The sequence below is a fragment of the Gymnoscopelus microlampas genome (assembly GCF_963454915.1).
Source record: "Gymnoscopelus microlampas genome assembly, chromosome: 19".
Classification (NCBI taxonomy): Eukaryota; Metazoa; Chordata; class Actinopteri; order Myctophiformes; family Myctophidae; genus Gymnoscopelus; species Gymnoscopelus microlampas.
Window position 1 is genome coordinate 8,922,367 of NC_139956.1, and position 15,881 is coordinate 8,938,247.

The following is a 15,881-nucleotide window of genomic DNA, read 5'->3' on the forward strand; positions in this document are numbered from 1 at the left end:
ATTAACTTCATTGTACAATGCTGGCTTACAAAGCCCCAATATTCATAATGTCTCTTGAAATGCATTACTCAATTTTTTTCTTTTTTTTTTACACGGTCTATAATTATGCTGCCATTTGACTTGGTATATTTTATTCAGGTTTTTGTGAGATATGGTTCTTTTTCTATACTATCATTTACTCCACATGCTGAGCTCAGCATTCACACACTAAATCCTGAGTATTTAATTAACTGTGTGTACTACACACAGTTAATGTAACTCTGTGAACTACACACAGTTAACGCAGCTCTGTGAGAGTGTACAAATGGAACCAAATGGACCCGCACGGGTCCATTTGGTTCCATTTGTACAGAGTTACAAAGGAGTAGTTTATTCTCAGCTGCTGGTAAAATGTAACCCACCCCCCCCAGTCTAAAAGCATTTATAACATTTCATATTTTCAATTATTGAATTGAATTGCACATAATTAAATTATGTTATTTAGATTCTGAAAAAAACAGGTGTAATACAATTAAAATGAAAATAGCTGCTTGTGAAAATAATAATGATAGTAATGATTATGATGATACTGATAATGATGATGAAAATATGTAACTCAATTCACATTAAACTACAAGAAATCAGTGGAATTTGGCTTATTAATAATTTGCATATAGATAAAACCAAAGATTGATGATGGGAAGGGTGGGAGGGTGGACTAAAATACAAAGACATGCTACAAAAATCCAGCTTGTTTTGTGAAGACATTATAGTTAGTTTAACTACTCTTGTTTCAGTCTCATTAAACTTACATTCAGAATTTTGCAGAGGTATCAGGTCTCTTCCTCCATTTTGTCCACTCACAGTTCTTCCATTTTGTCTGTGTTACATTTCTCAACTTTCTGTAAACGTGCTGTGTTGCAATGTCACATGAAAATACACATGGAATTTTAATTATACTGTCTGGTTTTCTTAGCTCAATTTTTTTTTGTTTTACTCTTTTCCGCCTTATTTATTTTTAGCTTATGTTATACATGGTTTTCTTATTTAAACCCTGTTTATATAGTCAATTATTACATCGTTGACCGGGGTCCCCCCTGGGCTCTCTATTAGGTCCAATAGTATTTTCCATGAGCAAATATCTTCACCTTAAAATAACTGATCTACAAACTTAAATGTCACTGAAGCTTCAGCTTCATTGTCACGTCACATCACAGATTTAAAGCTTCACAAAGCAGGTGAAAATTTTCCTAATTGCTCACAATATGTTGCGTTGTTCAGAGTTCAGGTGCTTAACATGTACTTTATTGTCTTCAGTTTTTTTATTGTCTTCATTGTCTTCAGTTTTTTGGTGAAGTGCTATATTCTCAAGTGTTTTCTTGCAGCATACAACTTTCAGTAAACAGGTGTACGAGCGCATCATTTATTCATGTTAATCGGCCACTTATAAAACAAACAAAACAGCAACCTGTTCAACAGCACAGACCACACAGAGTGAGGGGCGCTCGGGTGGTGCAGGGGTTAAGTGCCTGTCCACCACCGACCGTGTGGAGTCTAGGGGTTCGAATCCACCGCCGTGCATCCGGCTTTGTTGAGCATCTACAGGTCTAGCAGTGTTCATGGGAGGAAAGCCAGGCGAGGGGACGGTGATCTTTGTCACCGCACAACGTACTCCTACGGGCTGGGGGCGGGGCCTGTCAGTAAGGAATGTTAAACAGGAGGAGTTGGACGGAAGCTCCACCGTCCTCCTGGTGGGGGCTCCTCACTGGTAGCTGAGCCAGTAGGGTACAACAGCCGTGACAACAAAGGGGAAGAATTAAGACTAAATTGAAATAGATAAATAAACAAAGTGTACAGACCAGTCGTCTACAAGCTCTATAAGATCAATGAGCATGTATATGTGCTATTTTTGCCCTATGTTCTTCCCCAGAACGGGGACACCAGGGTTCAAGTGGTTAAATTTGTATTGAACAGTGTATTCTTTACTCTTATCTCCAACAGTTCAACTCTGGTTTCCAGCCACGGCAATGGAGAATGCTGTTCTTGTACCGTCCCAACAAAGGACAAGCCTCTCCTCACCGGTCAAACTCAAGACTGTCCCCCCACTGTCCCCACAGGAGAGGACAACTCAGGAAAGACTGTCGTGTCAAGATGCAGTATGTCCAGGCTTCGCTTTAGCAGCACATCATGTTTTGCAGATATGTGTTGTTCAACTCCAAATCATCTTGTGCTGCTACCGTGAGCCCTTGGCGCTCCGCCACACACACACACCCCTGATGCTGCTGAAGTCTCTGGTATAGGTAACACTACATTACCCATTAAGACCTGAGGCGATTCTTAAAAATGTTTTCTAAATCCTAACAGTTTTTTGAGAAAAAAACCCAACGATTTTTCAAAAATGGCAGATCTACAAGCTCATAGCGCGGCACTCGGTGCCGCGCTATGAGCTTGTATATCTGCTATTTTTGAATAGCCAAAGAAATCTAAAGTGACACAGATGCGTTCCAGGTCTTAATGGGTTAAGCCTGGCCCATGTATTGGTGTGGTTGACGTCGATCTGTTATTTGACTTTTATATATTGGTTATCAGTAGGCCTGTTGGCAATTATAGCATGTGTCTCGACGTCTAACCCCTTTCAGCGTGGCATCCCTATTTTTGTGTAAGTTATTATTATACATTATGCAAGGTTTGGCCTTATAGATGGAAATGTGCTTGGTTTTGGCAGTTGTCTGTGTACTCATTTAATCAGTAACAAAAACATAATTTAATTATCACTAAGGGTGCAGCAGTTAATTGAACTATTCAAGTTAATTCATTATTTAAAAAAATAATCAATTTGAATAAAAAATATAGAAAATTGAGCAGCTAAATTACAATTTAGCTGAAACAAGAAGTAAATAGCAGCTATATTCGCTCTGTTTGTGCGACACTGTTATACAATGAACTATTAAGTACAGCTTAAGTGGTTAATCAGACTAATAGATTTAGTCTATTTATAAAAAATCGACTAAATAGATAAAAAATAAATCAATAGTTGCAGCCCTAAACATCAGTGAAATCATAATAAATAATACAGTTAATACTTATTGTCTCCTGAAGAAAAGTGTGGGCCCATTTAGCAATATTAATAATGTCAAAAACATCTGTGATATCTTGACATATCACCTTAATAATCACTTGCTCATTCTCAGTTATGTTATTTATTTATTACCAATTAAAGCATGACAAAGACGATGCGGCCCGTGTGCCTGTGCGTCCTTGAATTGGAGCTCTATGGATATTAACGACTGTTAACTGCTGTCCATTGAGCAGAGACAGATAAAGAAGAAAGGCAATGGTTTCACGTCATTCTTACAGGATGAGAGGTATTTGAAGATATTCTGTAATAAAGTGTTGGCCACTGCTAAGTAAATGCATCTATTTTTCTCTCCCTTTCTCCCTCCCTCTCTCTTCACCGCTTGTCTCTGTGCAAAGAAAACGGGCACTCAGTTACCCAATGCAATACATTGATAATCTGGCCTAGATTGTTAATAATCTTTTGCACCTCAGTGCAGAGTCACGCAGAAATGTCAACTTCCATGTTGAACACGAGTGTTACTGTATTGTATCACATCTTTCTCCTGTAGCCTAAAATCTCCTCATGTCCAAGAGACATCTGTGATAAGTTCACATATCAACTCAGTAATGATATGTTCACTCTCAGTTAGGTTGTTTTTAAACCACACATTAAAGCACGATGGATGGCTGCGTGATCCGTGCGCTGGGTGCCCCGAATTTGTGACTTGTTAATGTGTTGAGCGCTGCGCTATCTAAATACTAAGGAAATATCTGCGCCATCACTGCACTGGCTGATAAGACCAACTTGAAGCTGAGGTCTTAGCGCAAAGTGCAAACTCTATGCCTAAGATAGCACTGCTCCAGACCACAATAAGTACAAGATCATTTGATATCTAAACAACGCGGATGCCACCCATGCGTAAAAATGACAACTGCGCCGGGTTGGAATAAACGTGGAAATAATGATAATTCCGCTGCCTCTTTTGAGCTGTCTTGTGCCGGGTGGAAGATTGGGTCCAGAGTGTACAAATGGAACCACGTGGACCGTTATGGTTCCATTTGGTTCTGTTTGTACACCCTGAGTTAAATTATCACTCAGAATTTGACTGTGTAGCTGCCCTCTCCTTCACCATGCTAGTGACCTGTGGTTTGGCTGTAAGCACAACACATGTGGTACATTGTATTAATGTCCTGTTCCTCTGAATGTGTATTGCACCACTATGTTTCCCATTGTCAGGACCGGGGGGAAAACCCGGCCTCAGCACGGTCAGGCTGAGGGAAAAAAAACTACCCTAAGAGTTCTCAAAGGGTGATAATAAAAATAATTTAATTTCCATAAACAAAGTAGAACTTTAATCTAAAAAAAATCAGCGTGCCCTGAATTTGACAAAAGTCATTCAAATTGTCTGAAAAAAACAAAAGGTTAATCCAAACCACTCAAAAGTTCCCCAGTAGGTCCAACACAAAATCCAATACACAAAAATCACAAAAGGCAAAGTCCAGAATCACTTGTATCAGTAATGGCATAAGAGAACTGGGGCCAAAGACACACAGTCACACACACAGAGACTAAGCACTGAAATGAGGAAAAAGCTGGGTTTAAGTGCACAGGCAAACTCAATCAGGGCAATTAAAGCTCAGACACAGTAGGTGAGGTGGGAAACAAGGAGGTGAGGCGGGTAATAAGGTGGCGGGGGGTTAAGCACAAAAAAAATCCAGAATGGCCATCAGAGACAGCCACAAAACCCCGACCCATGACACCCATGGCGTCAACATGAAGAAATGTTTCCCAATGTTTCAATTTGTGTATTTAACCATGACTGATCGTAACTGAGAGATTTTAAAACATTGACGCGTGTGTGTGTGTGCGCGCGCGTGCGTGCGTGCGCGCGCGCGCGTGTGTGTGGCTCTAGCAGCACATCATTACTGGTAGTGTGTCTATGTGATGCCAGTATGTGTTGTACTGCTCTAGTCAGACATACATATTCATCAATGATCATCATTATAATTATATTATTATTATTATTATTATAACATGTTATAATTAACATGTTTTTATTCCTTATCTATTCTATACCAGCTGTCCAAAACAAGCAGCACTTGTAAGGTGGTGTAAGTGATATTTGTTTTGGTTAAAACAAGAAAAGTTATGTTAAAAAGTTAAAGCTCTATATTGTGATAGTAATAATTGCTATCGTTTAGAATCAGAATATTTGTTTCAGGATGTAGAGCGGGCGTCTTGGAATCAGAAGCTTCCAGATTTGATCTCCAGCTCCTCCTTGCTTCCTATTGAAGTGTCCTTGAGCAATAAATACATTGTAAAGCACTTTACAGTGTGATAAAGTCGCTATTATAACTCGGATACGTCTTTTAAAGCGATCGGGGGATCGATCATACTTGAGATAAATATTCTATGATTTTTCAAAGGTTAGTGAAAACACTTGAAGATCGCTGGCAGTGGCTGAGCAAATTATGTTTTATTTCTAACAGTCAAATGCAGTCCATCTATAACAATGATTACAATCAGATTACATTTTAACTTTTATTTTTTTACAAAACTAATGACATACACCACCTGTAATATGATGTTTTGTGTTTAAAGGTGCATGACATGTTCACATACGGTATACCAACAATAAAATGTGTATTCAGTCAACTGGTGACTAATGTGGTTATATATGGATTCGGTTGAGTACAGAATTATTAAATAATTTAAATATAACATTCCACACCTACTAATTATGGACAAATTGTCCAGGACAATTATTCAGTAAAAAGCAGCTGTGTAATATTCATGAGAAAATGTCCAGTCAAATCCAGTGTTAAATTAACTCTTTAGGTGTGAATTAACTATTTGTATTACACTCATATTTTCCAATATCTATCTATATTGAACAATTCAATGCATCACATAATTACAAATACCTTTTTGAGTTAGTCATTATCAAGTAATCAAGTATTTTGATATGCTCTTCTGTTTGTGAAAGGAAATATCTAAAAATAAGGACCGTTCTTTGAGTTAGTCATTATCAAGTAATCAAGTATTTTGATCTGCTCTTCTGCTTGTGAAAGGAAATATCTAAAAATAAGGACAGTTTTTCCCTAAGTTGGTGAAAAAGATGAATTCATATTCAGAGATGCTCTATGGAGATAAATAAATAATGGAAAGGGTTCAAATGTAATCGTTCATTCTTGTTGAATAGTCACTGCATCATGGAGCCATGGCCTCTCAAGCTGTAACTATTCATTATGGTCTGACTCTTTAAAGAGATTTAATGAAGCTTAATTCATACACTGTATTATAGAATAACCTGCATAATCATTATAATTCCAAATATTCATCTCAGGTTTAGGACAATTGTGTAGTGGTGTAAGGCCTATGTGAGAAAAAGAAAAGAAAGTTACACATGGCAATGAGGGATGAGAATCATATCTTATGAAATGGCATTTCACACAAGAGAAGAAATTCACCTCACATCAACTTGTATTTTCATCCGAAATTCAATTCATTTGACATAATCCTATGTTGGATGTTAACAATTAAAGCTGCAATCCAGGACGTATTTGAATGAATAAAGCATTATTTGAATCAGTGAGTAGGGTAGAGCATGTTAATATAATAGTTGATAATATACTGTAACTAGTACATCATGTGCAGTGGTTGGAGGTGGTCTCCCTTCTCTTCCATTGAGACATTTACACCCTGGTGTCAAGGTAGGACACCTACTGGTTGACAAGTAGTACTGCATGAAGCTCATAAGCCTTCTGGGCAAGCAGGGATTCCATCTTAGTTGGAATAGTGTACTAGGAGAACTTCACTCTCCCAATGCGGTAGCCACGTGCTGGAATCTCAGGCAGGATACACAACTTACGGATTTACAGCTTTAACATTTTAATTGGTGTCAAACAGGTGGTTAAACTCAAATAATAGTAGGTGAACTGGATTTCATTCCCTGCATGGAAGGAATGTAAATGTATACAATGTTAAAGTGTATATAATTTAATAAAATATATAATATTTCATAAAATAATTTTACTGATTTATATTGCTGCTGTCGGGTGGAATCCTTGTATGTCAAAAACGGTTACTCTTCAGGAAATGGAAAATAAGAACCTGTGTTCCAATGTAGTTATGATTTACTCACAAGCTCTTTAATACTTCTTCAATACTCTTCATTCTTTCAATATTTATAAAACCCAGACACACTTAAACACTTTCACTTTTCAAAAATAGTGAAAATAGCAGATCTACAAGCTCACAGTGTCACAGTGCAGTGCATTGTGAGCTTGTAGATCTGCCATGTTTGCTGCTTTTGCATGACAATTCTATGAGGATTCTGCCCAACAGCGATGATATAATAAAATGACGATTCACTGTTTTCATACTAGAGGGCTACCTAAGTAATTAGAGATGCACCGATACCAGTCAAGTGTGTAATTTTAAAATAATCTAGGATAGTGGTTCTCAAAGTGGGGTCCAGGGACCCTCAAGTGTACCTTGAGGGGGTTCCAAATAACTCTGAGTGTAAAATTGAACCAAATGGACCCTTAAGGGTTTGATTTGTACACTCTCAGAGTTACAGTATGGTGGTTCTATAATTAAATTAAATAGTTTGGGAACCAATAAAAATCCCATTAATAATTGTGCAGCAAAAAGTTAGTAAACTAATAATGTAAATAGTACAGTTAGAGTATATATCAGTCGTGCAACATCAACTGAAACATTCAAAATATTACTGTAAATGAAATATCATGTGATGATAAATTACGTGGTATCGGAATGGCATAGACTGCCATACTCGCCGATACCGATACCAACATTTTAGGAAGTATGGGCAGCTTTTCTGATACTGGTATCAGTATCGTAACAACTACTTCGTTCAGTGTTGACTGATACTATGACTCAACACTTTAAACAATATCAACACATTTCTAAATAATAATAATGATATAATTAAAACAAAACAAATAAAAAAGGAGCAAATTACAAAACACATTCGTTTTATCAAACAATTTCCTCTTTACACAAAACAGATGCATCCTCCATGTAAAACGAAACAGGAAGTGATGCGAGCAGTGTTTTACATACATACGTACGTACAGATTTATACTTCCTCTTACAATGCAGAAAATAGCTGATCTACGTGCTTTGCGCTTGTAGATCAACTATTTTCTGGATGCTACTGTATCATATGAAAACGTATAAATTAGCATAAGGATCCACCTGCTCTTTTACATAACAAGACTAAATCTATCATTTGCGACTGCATTCACATTAAATCCGTACTTCTCTTAACGCTGCAATCTGGGACTTATTTTAATGAATTAAAAAAAAGGGAACTTTAATCAATGTGTATGCTCTTCTATTGAGACATTTAGACCCTGGTGTCAGGTAGGACACCTACTGCTTGACAAGTAGTGCTGCCTGAAGCTTATTATATATAGCTCAATATCTCCCCCTGACCAAGCAAGGATTTCCTTTTGAGATGAGCGGTACATAGGTGCCGTGGTTCGAATCCTGGGTGTTTACAGTTGTAATTGCCTCTTTACATGAACAGCACCTATTTCTATCACACATAAATATCTAAACAGTATCTCCTTGACTGTTGTAATTCCATAGTAATCCATTACATTTCATATCTAAATGAATGGGTAGGTAGGGTAGGGTAGGGTTTAGGAGCATCAGGATACAACACATCTCTCAGAGAAGAGGATGGAGTAAGATGGAGTTGTCTTTCAAGTCCACAAAATGAAGGTAAAAAGTGTCCAGGAAACACAGATGTGTTGAATGCTGTTGAACTCTAAAACCTACATAAATAATGTACATGTGTATAAACATGTATGTCTGTTGAAGCAGGTCGTCTCTCCACTATTCAAATCATAAAGGATCATCATAACTCATAATGCATGTCTGTCGATTAAAGCAGGTCTCTCCGCTATTAACCCATTAAAACCGAGAACGCATCTGTGTAACCACTTAAACCATTATTTTATACTTTGGCTATTCAAAAATAGCAGATCTACAAGCTCATAGCGTGGCACCAAGTGCCACGCTATGAGCTTGTAGATCTGCTATTTTTCGAAAAATCGTGGGACATTTGTGCAAATCTTTGAATGTATATATTTTTTAAAGCGAATATTTGTAAATCTTATGCTTCTGCTGGGGCTCCCTGGAACAAATTATTTTGAGTTGGGGTTACGAGGCCAAATACATATCATTTGGGAACTCATAATGCATGCATGTCTGCTGAAGCAGGAGGTCAGTCTCCACTATTAAAATCATCATAACTCATAATGCATGTATGTCTGCTAAAGCAGTAAGTCTCTTCACCCTTAAAACCACCATAACTTGCTATAGTCTCAAACGATGTTCAAGTGGTTTGGTTTGTTACAAATGTCAGATGTAGTTACGCTATGATGTAGGATACTTGATACCAGAATTATTAAGTCACCACCAGCCATGTGTTTGTACGCATCGCATGTGCCGCCTTATTGTGGGGATGGCAGGACTTGAGTCTGCTTGGGGGGCGCTGGCACTGCTTTAGTTGTCAGTTTCACACAGGATGTGTGTGTCAGTCAGTCATGTTTCTGGGCTTTCCTTGCCAGGACGAGGTTAGCCGTCTCTCATAGAAGGACGGCTGGGGCAATTCCTGCTAGGACTGGCAGGTAGGGCACGGGAGTGGGCTTCAGGCAGCCAGTTATGATCATTGTTGTCTTGGACGTGTGGGCTTCTACTCCAGGCTGGGGCACAGTATTCGGCTGCAGAGAAGACCAGGTCAGGTGAAGCTGACATAGTTCATGATTGGAGGCGAGTTCTTAACCAATTAGGTCAGGTGAAGCTGACATAGTTCATGATTGGAGTTGAGTTCTTAACAGAGTTCTTATCAGAATGGGAGTATAAATCAAGGTGACGTAGTTCATGGTTGGAGGCGAGTTCTTAACCAATCAGGATGGATTGGGTCCAAGTCCAAGTTCAGGCTGTCTGAAACACAAAATATTAATGATGAATTAATTAATGATATGCACAAACACAAGGGACAATTTTTAAGTAAGCAGTAACGGTTAATTAATTATACAAAAGCAAAAGACAAACAGGCCTGTAAGGGCATTAACACAATGTAAGGTCATGATATGAACATTGTTATCACAGGACAATAAAGTAAGGTTATGTTCACACTAGCCATTTTTTATAAGGAGAAAGTGCTGTCCTGAGAGCCTTTTTCTGCTGAGGGATCAACTGAAACAGACTTCAATATATGGAATTTACCGAATATTGACGAGGGAGGTTTAATCTAGCAGTTGCAAGTAAAAAAAAGGAAGATTGCTTACGGTCAAGCAGTCACAGATGCACACAACGAGCCTGTATTTCTCCTCCCCGGCTGGCATAGATAATATGGACCCCTCCAGTGTTAATCTCACTCTGGGAGTGTACAAATGCAACCAAATGGACCCTTTTTGTAAAACTACCACAGTTACAAATGGAAGTCCTTTCTTTTCGCCATTAACTGTGTCAGATATCACTGTGTGCACAACACTCTTGTGGAAATCCCAGATTCTACACACATAGCCAAACAAGTTGGCCGTTTGTTTGTAATAATATGTTTAATATTAAGTGGCGTGTGTGGGTGCCTCGGTGGCCGATAGCAGGGGAATACGGAGACCATCAGCCCCAGACGTGGAGAAGGTCTGCATTTATGTACAGTTATGATTGGACAGCTGATAAAAAGCGAGCTGCATCATAAGTGCATTTCTGGAGAAAAAAACATCCTGTCACTGAAAATGCTGTCTAGTGTGCTAGCGTGGACACAGCATTAGCTCATGATATGGACATTACAAACACACCTGTAAGGTCATGATATGGAAAATAACGCCCCCTACTGGACATAAAGAGTGATGACTTTTTAAATGATGAGGTTTATATTGCCTGACTTTGACTTAGCAATAAAGTTAGAGCAATTCGATATTTTTTTTACCCAAAGCTATGTTGGCAGTGGTGAAAGATCTATCCTTATAGACCTCTATAATAAATAATAATAATAGTATGTTTCAGCCCTGATGTAATAATGAATAGAGGTGTATAAATACTTTCTGTCAATATTCAGCTCAATGTTTACTTCTGTGTCTTGTCTTAAAACCACTTAAACTCAATACTTTGTTGACCAGGGTCCCCCAAGGGTCTGTACTTGGTCCCCCTCCCTTTTCCCCTCTAAACCAAATCTCTTTGCCCGAAAATAACCGATCTACAAGCTCTTTAGATCGCCTATTTTGCCAGAATTTTCACCTGTTATATAACATGCTCAGAATATGGATGCTAGGGCTCATGTGATTATGACCAATCCCTTACAGGATTATAAGACACAAAACAAACAAACAAATACATTATAAAATCTTTACCTCACTGGTAACAATTGCTATGCATCCCATGTCTACAATGCGTTAAAACATACTTAATGGATTACACTCTGCTCATAACACTATAGAATTCACTCGGAGCATTTTATTATAGTGTATTTTAATTATCATAGTTGTAATACATTTTATTAATTTTATCATGTATTATAATCATTGTCATAATGCATTATTAGTGTGATTATTTATAGGTGGTCATTTGGGTGCTTTAAATAAAGTTAGAGTAAAGAATAATTATTTTAATAATAATAATAAATGTGTATGGGTTCATGTTTACCTTGATCAAAGCTGTTGAGTTTGTTGGAGTTGTTAGTTTCTCCCAGTCCCTCCATGTCCACCACATCACTGTTGACATCTGAGTCGTTCAGAGCACTCAACGTCACATCTACACGCGCGCGCGCACACACACACACGCACACGCACACGCCATAAGAGTAGGGTTGAACAATTGATAAAAAAAACTATCAAATATTCAATATGAACTACTTCTTGGGGGGGGGTCCCGAACGGTCTTCTAAACCAGTGGTTATCAACCTGTGGGTTGAGAACCACTGGTTTAGAAGATTTTGGGGGGTCACCAGATAACAGTGAAGCGGTGGCGTACCCACCGCAGGGCCGCCTGTCCAACTAAAATCTCGTCTCCCCTAGAAAATAAAATAAAAGACTGAAAAACAGGCAGTGAAAAAAATCCAAACAGAATAGTGGCCGTCGGACCATAGCCCGCCTCCTCGTCGCGGGCAGGCAGCTAATCACCACCGTATCCATTCAGCAGAGCGACCCTCGCCTATAGTGATGCAAATGTATGCCTTTATCTTCATGGGGTACCAGGAGTGGCAGCCTGGGGTGGGGGTCTGGGCCATCACCTGTACTCACCTAACACCTTGCATAAAAAGGGCTCTGAGAGCAGCTTGAGCCGTTCATTACTAAACTACAACATTTTTCGTTTTTCAGTTTTGTAGTCAGTGTAGTGTTGTTGTAAACTTGTTTCCCCCGAGATTTCCCCCTGAGATTTTTCCCCGAGATTCCCCCCCCCCCCCCCCCTAAATGTATTCCTGGGAACGCCACTGCAGTGAAGTGACAATTTAAGGACTTTTAAGACAGTTTTAATTAAAAAAAAAGTAAAAAGAAAAGAAAGAAGACCATTACTGCATCAAAATGAATCAACAAACTGTACTATAAATGGTAACCAGCGTTTTGGTCTGCCCTCAGCCCTCCACTTCCGGTGGTGCGCCTATGTTTTCATTCCCACTAACAATATTTCTCCTCGGAACACTAACACCATTTCTCCCAAAGAACATGGATCGTTTTGGTTATAAGCCCACTTGTTTCTATGATGAAAGAACAAGTTAAAATGCTACTAACTTTACGTGTTTTTTGTCGGCTCCGAGGACGCTATTGTTAAATGAGTTTGGGTTTGCTTTCAGTGGGAAGCGAGCGCACAGATGTAAATCCCGCCCACTACATTTGATTGGGTAAAGCGCGGCCTGCTTCCTGATCTGAGGGCACGCCCACTTGTAGGCTAACGCGCACCCGTTCTGAACGGGGGCTCCCGACAGATTCAGTAGCGCAGCTCTGAATCTGTTCTTGAGAGATTAATTGGGGAGTGACGTGAGTGAGCCAAACTCTGTTGGCATGCCTCCTCCGCTCCGCTACTCTTCCTGTGCTCACCTGCAGTCTTCTGTTTCTTTACACGAAGCTGGGCGGGAACTCCCTGGAGGGGCCCCCTCGCTATGACCACCTGGCCCGTCGGCAAACTCGGCTGGAAAACGACGGCCGGGGCGGCCGGGACGGCGGGGGTGGGAGCGGCTGCAGCGCCCTTCTTGACCGACTTCTTTTCCGACGAGGCGACCGTCACCATACCGCTGTCATCACTCAGCTTCCTTTTTACTGTCTTATTCTGAGTACTGAGAGAGAGAGAGACAGACAGACAGACAGACAGACAGACAGACAGACAGACAGACAGACAGACAGACAGACAGACAGACAGAGAGAGAGAGAGAGAGAGAGAGAGAGAGACACACACACACACACACACACACACACACACACACACACACAGACAGAGAGTGAGTCTATTAGTGATGTGTCCGTTCATGATCGATTCGTTCAAAAGAACTAGTTCATTGCCGCGAACGTGAACGAGCTCGTTCACTTTCTGAAACCGTTAGGTTCACGCGCGATGTAAAAAAAAGACGCTCCCGTGATGCTGTTTTACACACATTATAAAACATACATTAACCACTTTAGCCCTATTTCATACCTAGGCTATTTGAAAATAGCACATCTACAAGCTCACAACGCGTCGCATCGCGACGCGTTGTGAGCTTGTAGATCGGCTATTTTCAAATATGTTAGTACTTTCACTTTTGGTACTTTAAGTATATTTTGATGCCAATACTTTTGTACTTTTACCCGAGTACATTTTGAACACTAGAAAATAGCACTACTGAACGAGAACGTGAACGAATCATTGCCGTGAACGAAATCGTTTGTTCACTGAAATGAACTTTTTTTCCCATCACTAGTCTATTGAAGATGAGAGGGTGATGCTAGTGTGTGTGTGTGTGTGTGTGTGTGTGTGTGTGTGTGTGTGTGTGTGTGTGTGTGTGTGTGTGTGTGTGTGTGTGTGTGTGTGTGTGTGTGTGCGTGTTACCTCGTAGGAGTGCAGTCAGCAACAGGGTGTAGCTGCATGGTGAGTTCTCCTAGTTTGGTGAAGGCAGCACCCGCCGCAGAGAAGATTTCACCTACCTGAAAAAATTAAAACAAACACACAGAAATACAATGAAAACTAATGTATACATATTACATAAATGCACACAACACAATAAAAACAAACACACGCACACGCACACACACACACACACACACGATGTCACCAACCTGACAAATCAAAACAAACACACATACACACACACACACACACACACACACACACACACACACACTATGCTGTTGATATATATATATGGACTGTATACATATGATATGACATGACACATAGTCAACCCTACACACACACACACACACACACACACACACACACACACACACACACACACACACACACACACACACACACACACACACACACACACACACACACGTTGAGACTTGAGTACAACAACTTTACAAGAGTAACAACATGGAAATACAAAGGTAAAGTCAACATAACTAAAAAAAAATACAAAAATACACAGTACAGTACTTAACTAAGTAAAAGTACTTAGATACTTTCCACCAGTTTGAACCTAATGAAATCAGTAAATGATTGAATGAATGACGTCATGCAGGTCAGACTTACTTTAGTTGATGCTGACGTCATTGTCTCTGCTCTCACAACTCACTGGACACAAAAGACAACTAAAGACACATGCTAAGCTAACATGCTAAGCTAACCTGCTAAGATAACAGGTCTGCTAAACTAAAAGTGTTGACACGCGCGCGCACAGCTGCTTCGCGCACTAACAACGCGTGCACGGCCTTGTCCCCTAATGTCAGTGTGCGTGCGTGCACGTGCCGGTACATGTAGTAGTCAGAGTGAAGCTCTGTATTAACGTTACACTGTGTTACCGTTGGTCGTTCTAAACGCAACACAACCACGTCGCGACCACATGTGTGACCTGTCGAATCCTGTGACCGCAGGGACCTAGTCTCCTCCATGCATTTCTGGACTTGTTCAGTGGTGGAAAAAGTAACTTAATTCGATAGGTCACAGATATCAGTGTAGTAGCTGCTCTGGCGCTCAAACGCCTGCACGCTGATTGGTCCAGAGAGGTGCGTCATGGGCGGGCCAATCTGTTCTCAAGATCCCATAGATTGAAGCTGCTCTCATGCTGTGATTGGCTCATTGGTTGCTATGGTTGCGTGGTTTCTAAAGATTGAAAAGCTTTGTCGTTGTCGCCCTCCTGTGGCCAAAAGAAGCCAGTTCACTCCGAATGAATGGAACTTTATGATATAATATATTTGTTGAAAGCGTTCATATGCCCGCCTGGCAGTGGTGTGGAAAAAGTATTTGTAAAGAGTAGTACATGTTTTACTTAAAGGTAGGGTTAGTGATTTTCTTTCATTAAAATAAGTGTTAAATAGCTCTATTTTGATAGTAGGCTACTCATTGCTATAGAGTGTTTGTTCAGTAACAGGAGTCTCCAATGTCTCTCCAGCTCTTTATTAGACAGAAAATGCATTTTCAGATCGGGATACCAATTTCGTCCAATCAGGATAGAGAACAACAACAACAACAACAACAACAACAACAACAACAACAACAACAACAACACAATTAAACTATTGTATTTATCCACAGCTTGTCACAGCTAGCCTGGTTCCAGACGAATCTGCCTTTGCAAAATTGCATCGCACTTTAGCCCTCGGCACGCAGTGTGTCGTGTGATATTGTCTGGCCACGCGAGGCTATGTCACAGCTGGCTCTGGGCCAT

General features: G+C 39.9%; 1 protein-coding gene across 1 annotated transcript; it reads right to left on the minus strand.

Moving 5' to 3' along the window:
- Window positions 1–9,803: 9,803 nt before the first annotated feature.
- On the minus strand, window positions 9,804–15,011 carry LOC311034946 (BPTF-associated chromatin complex component 1-like). Its single transcript, XM_084042979.1, has 5 exons — window positions 14,747–15,011; window positions 14,099–14,193; window positions 13,114–13,349; window positions 11,723–11,830; window positions 9,804–10,018 (listed from the first exon to the last, which is right to left on the minus strand). Exons 1-5 carry the CDS (start codon window positions 14,765–14,767, stop codon window positions 9,954–9,956), a joined length of 525 nt encoding a protein of 174 aa, XP_083899105.1. The 5' UTR covers window positions 14,768–15,011; the 3' UTR covers window positions 9,804–9,953.
- Window positions 15,012–15,881: the final 870 nt, after the last annotated feature.

What these genes read in the sequence shown, in the direction of transcription:
- LOC311034946 (XM_084042979.1), bottom strand. Translation starts at nt 14,767, where the DNA reads ATGACGTCAGCATCAACTAAA. An exon ending in GCTGACTGCACTCCTACGAG is followed by an intron (nt 13,350 to 14,098) that starts GTAACACGCACA and finishes TCTCTCTCTCAG; the next exon opens with TACTCAGAATAAGACAGTAA. An exon ending in AAAGAAACAGAAGACTGCAG is followed by an intron (nt 11,831 to 13,113) that starts GTGAGCACAGGA and finishes GCGCGCGTGTAG; the next exon opens with ATGTGACGTTGAGTGCTCTG.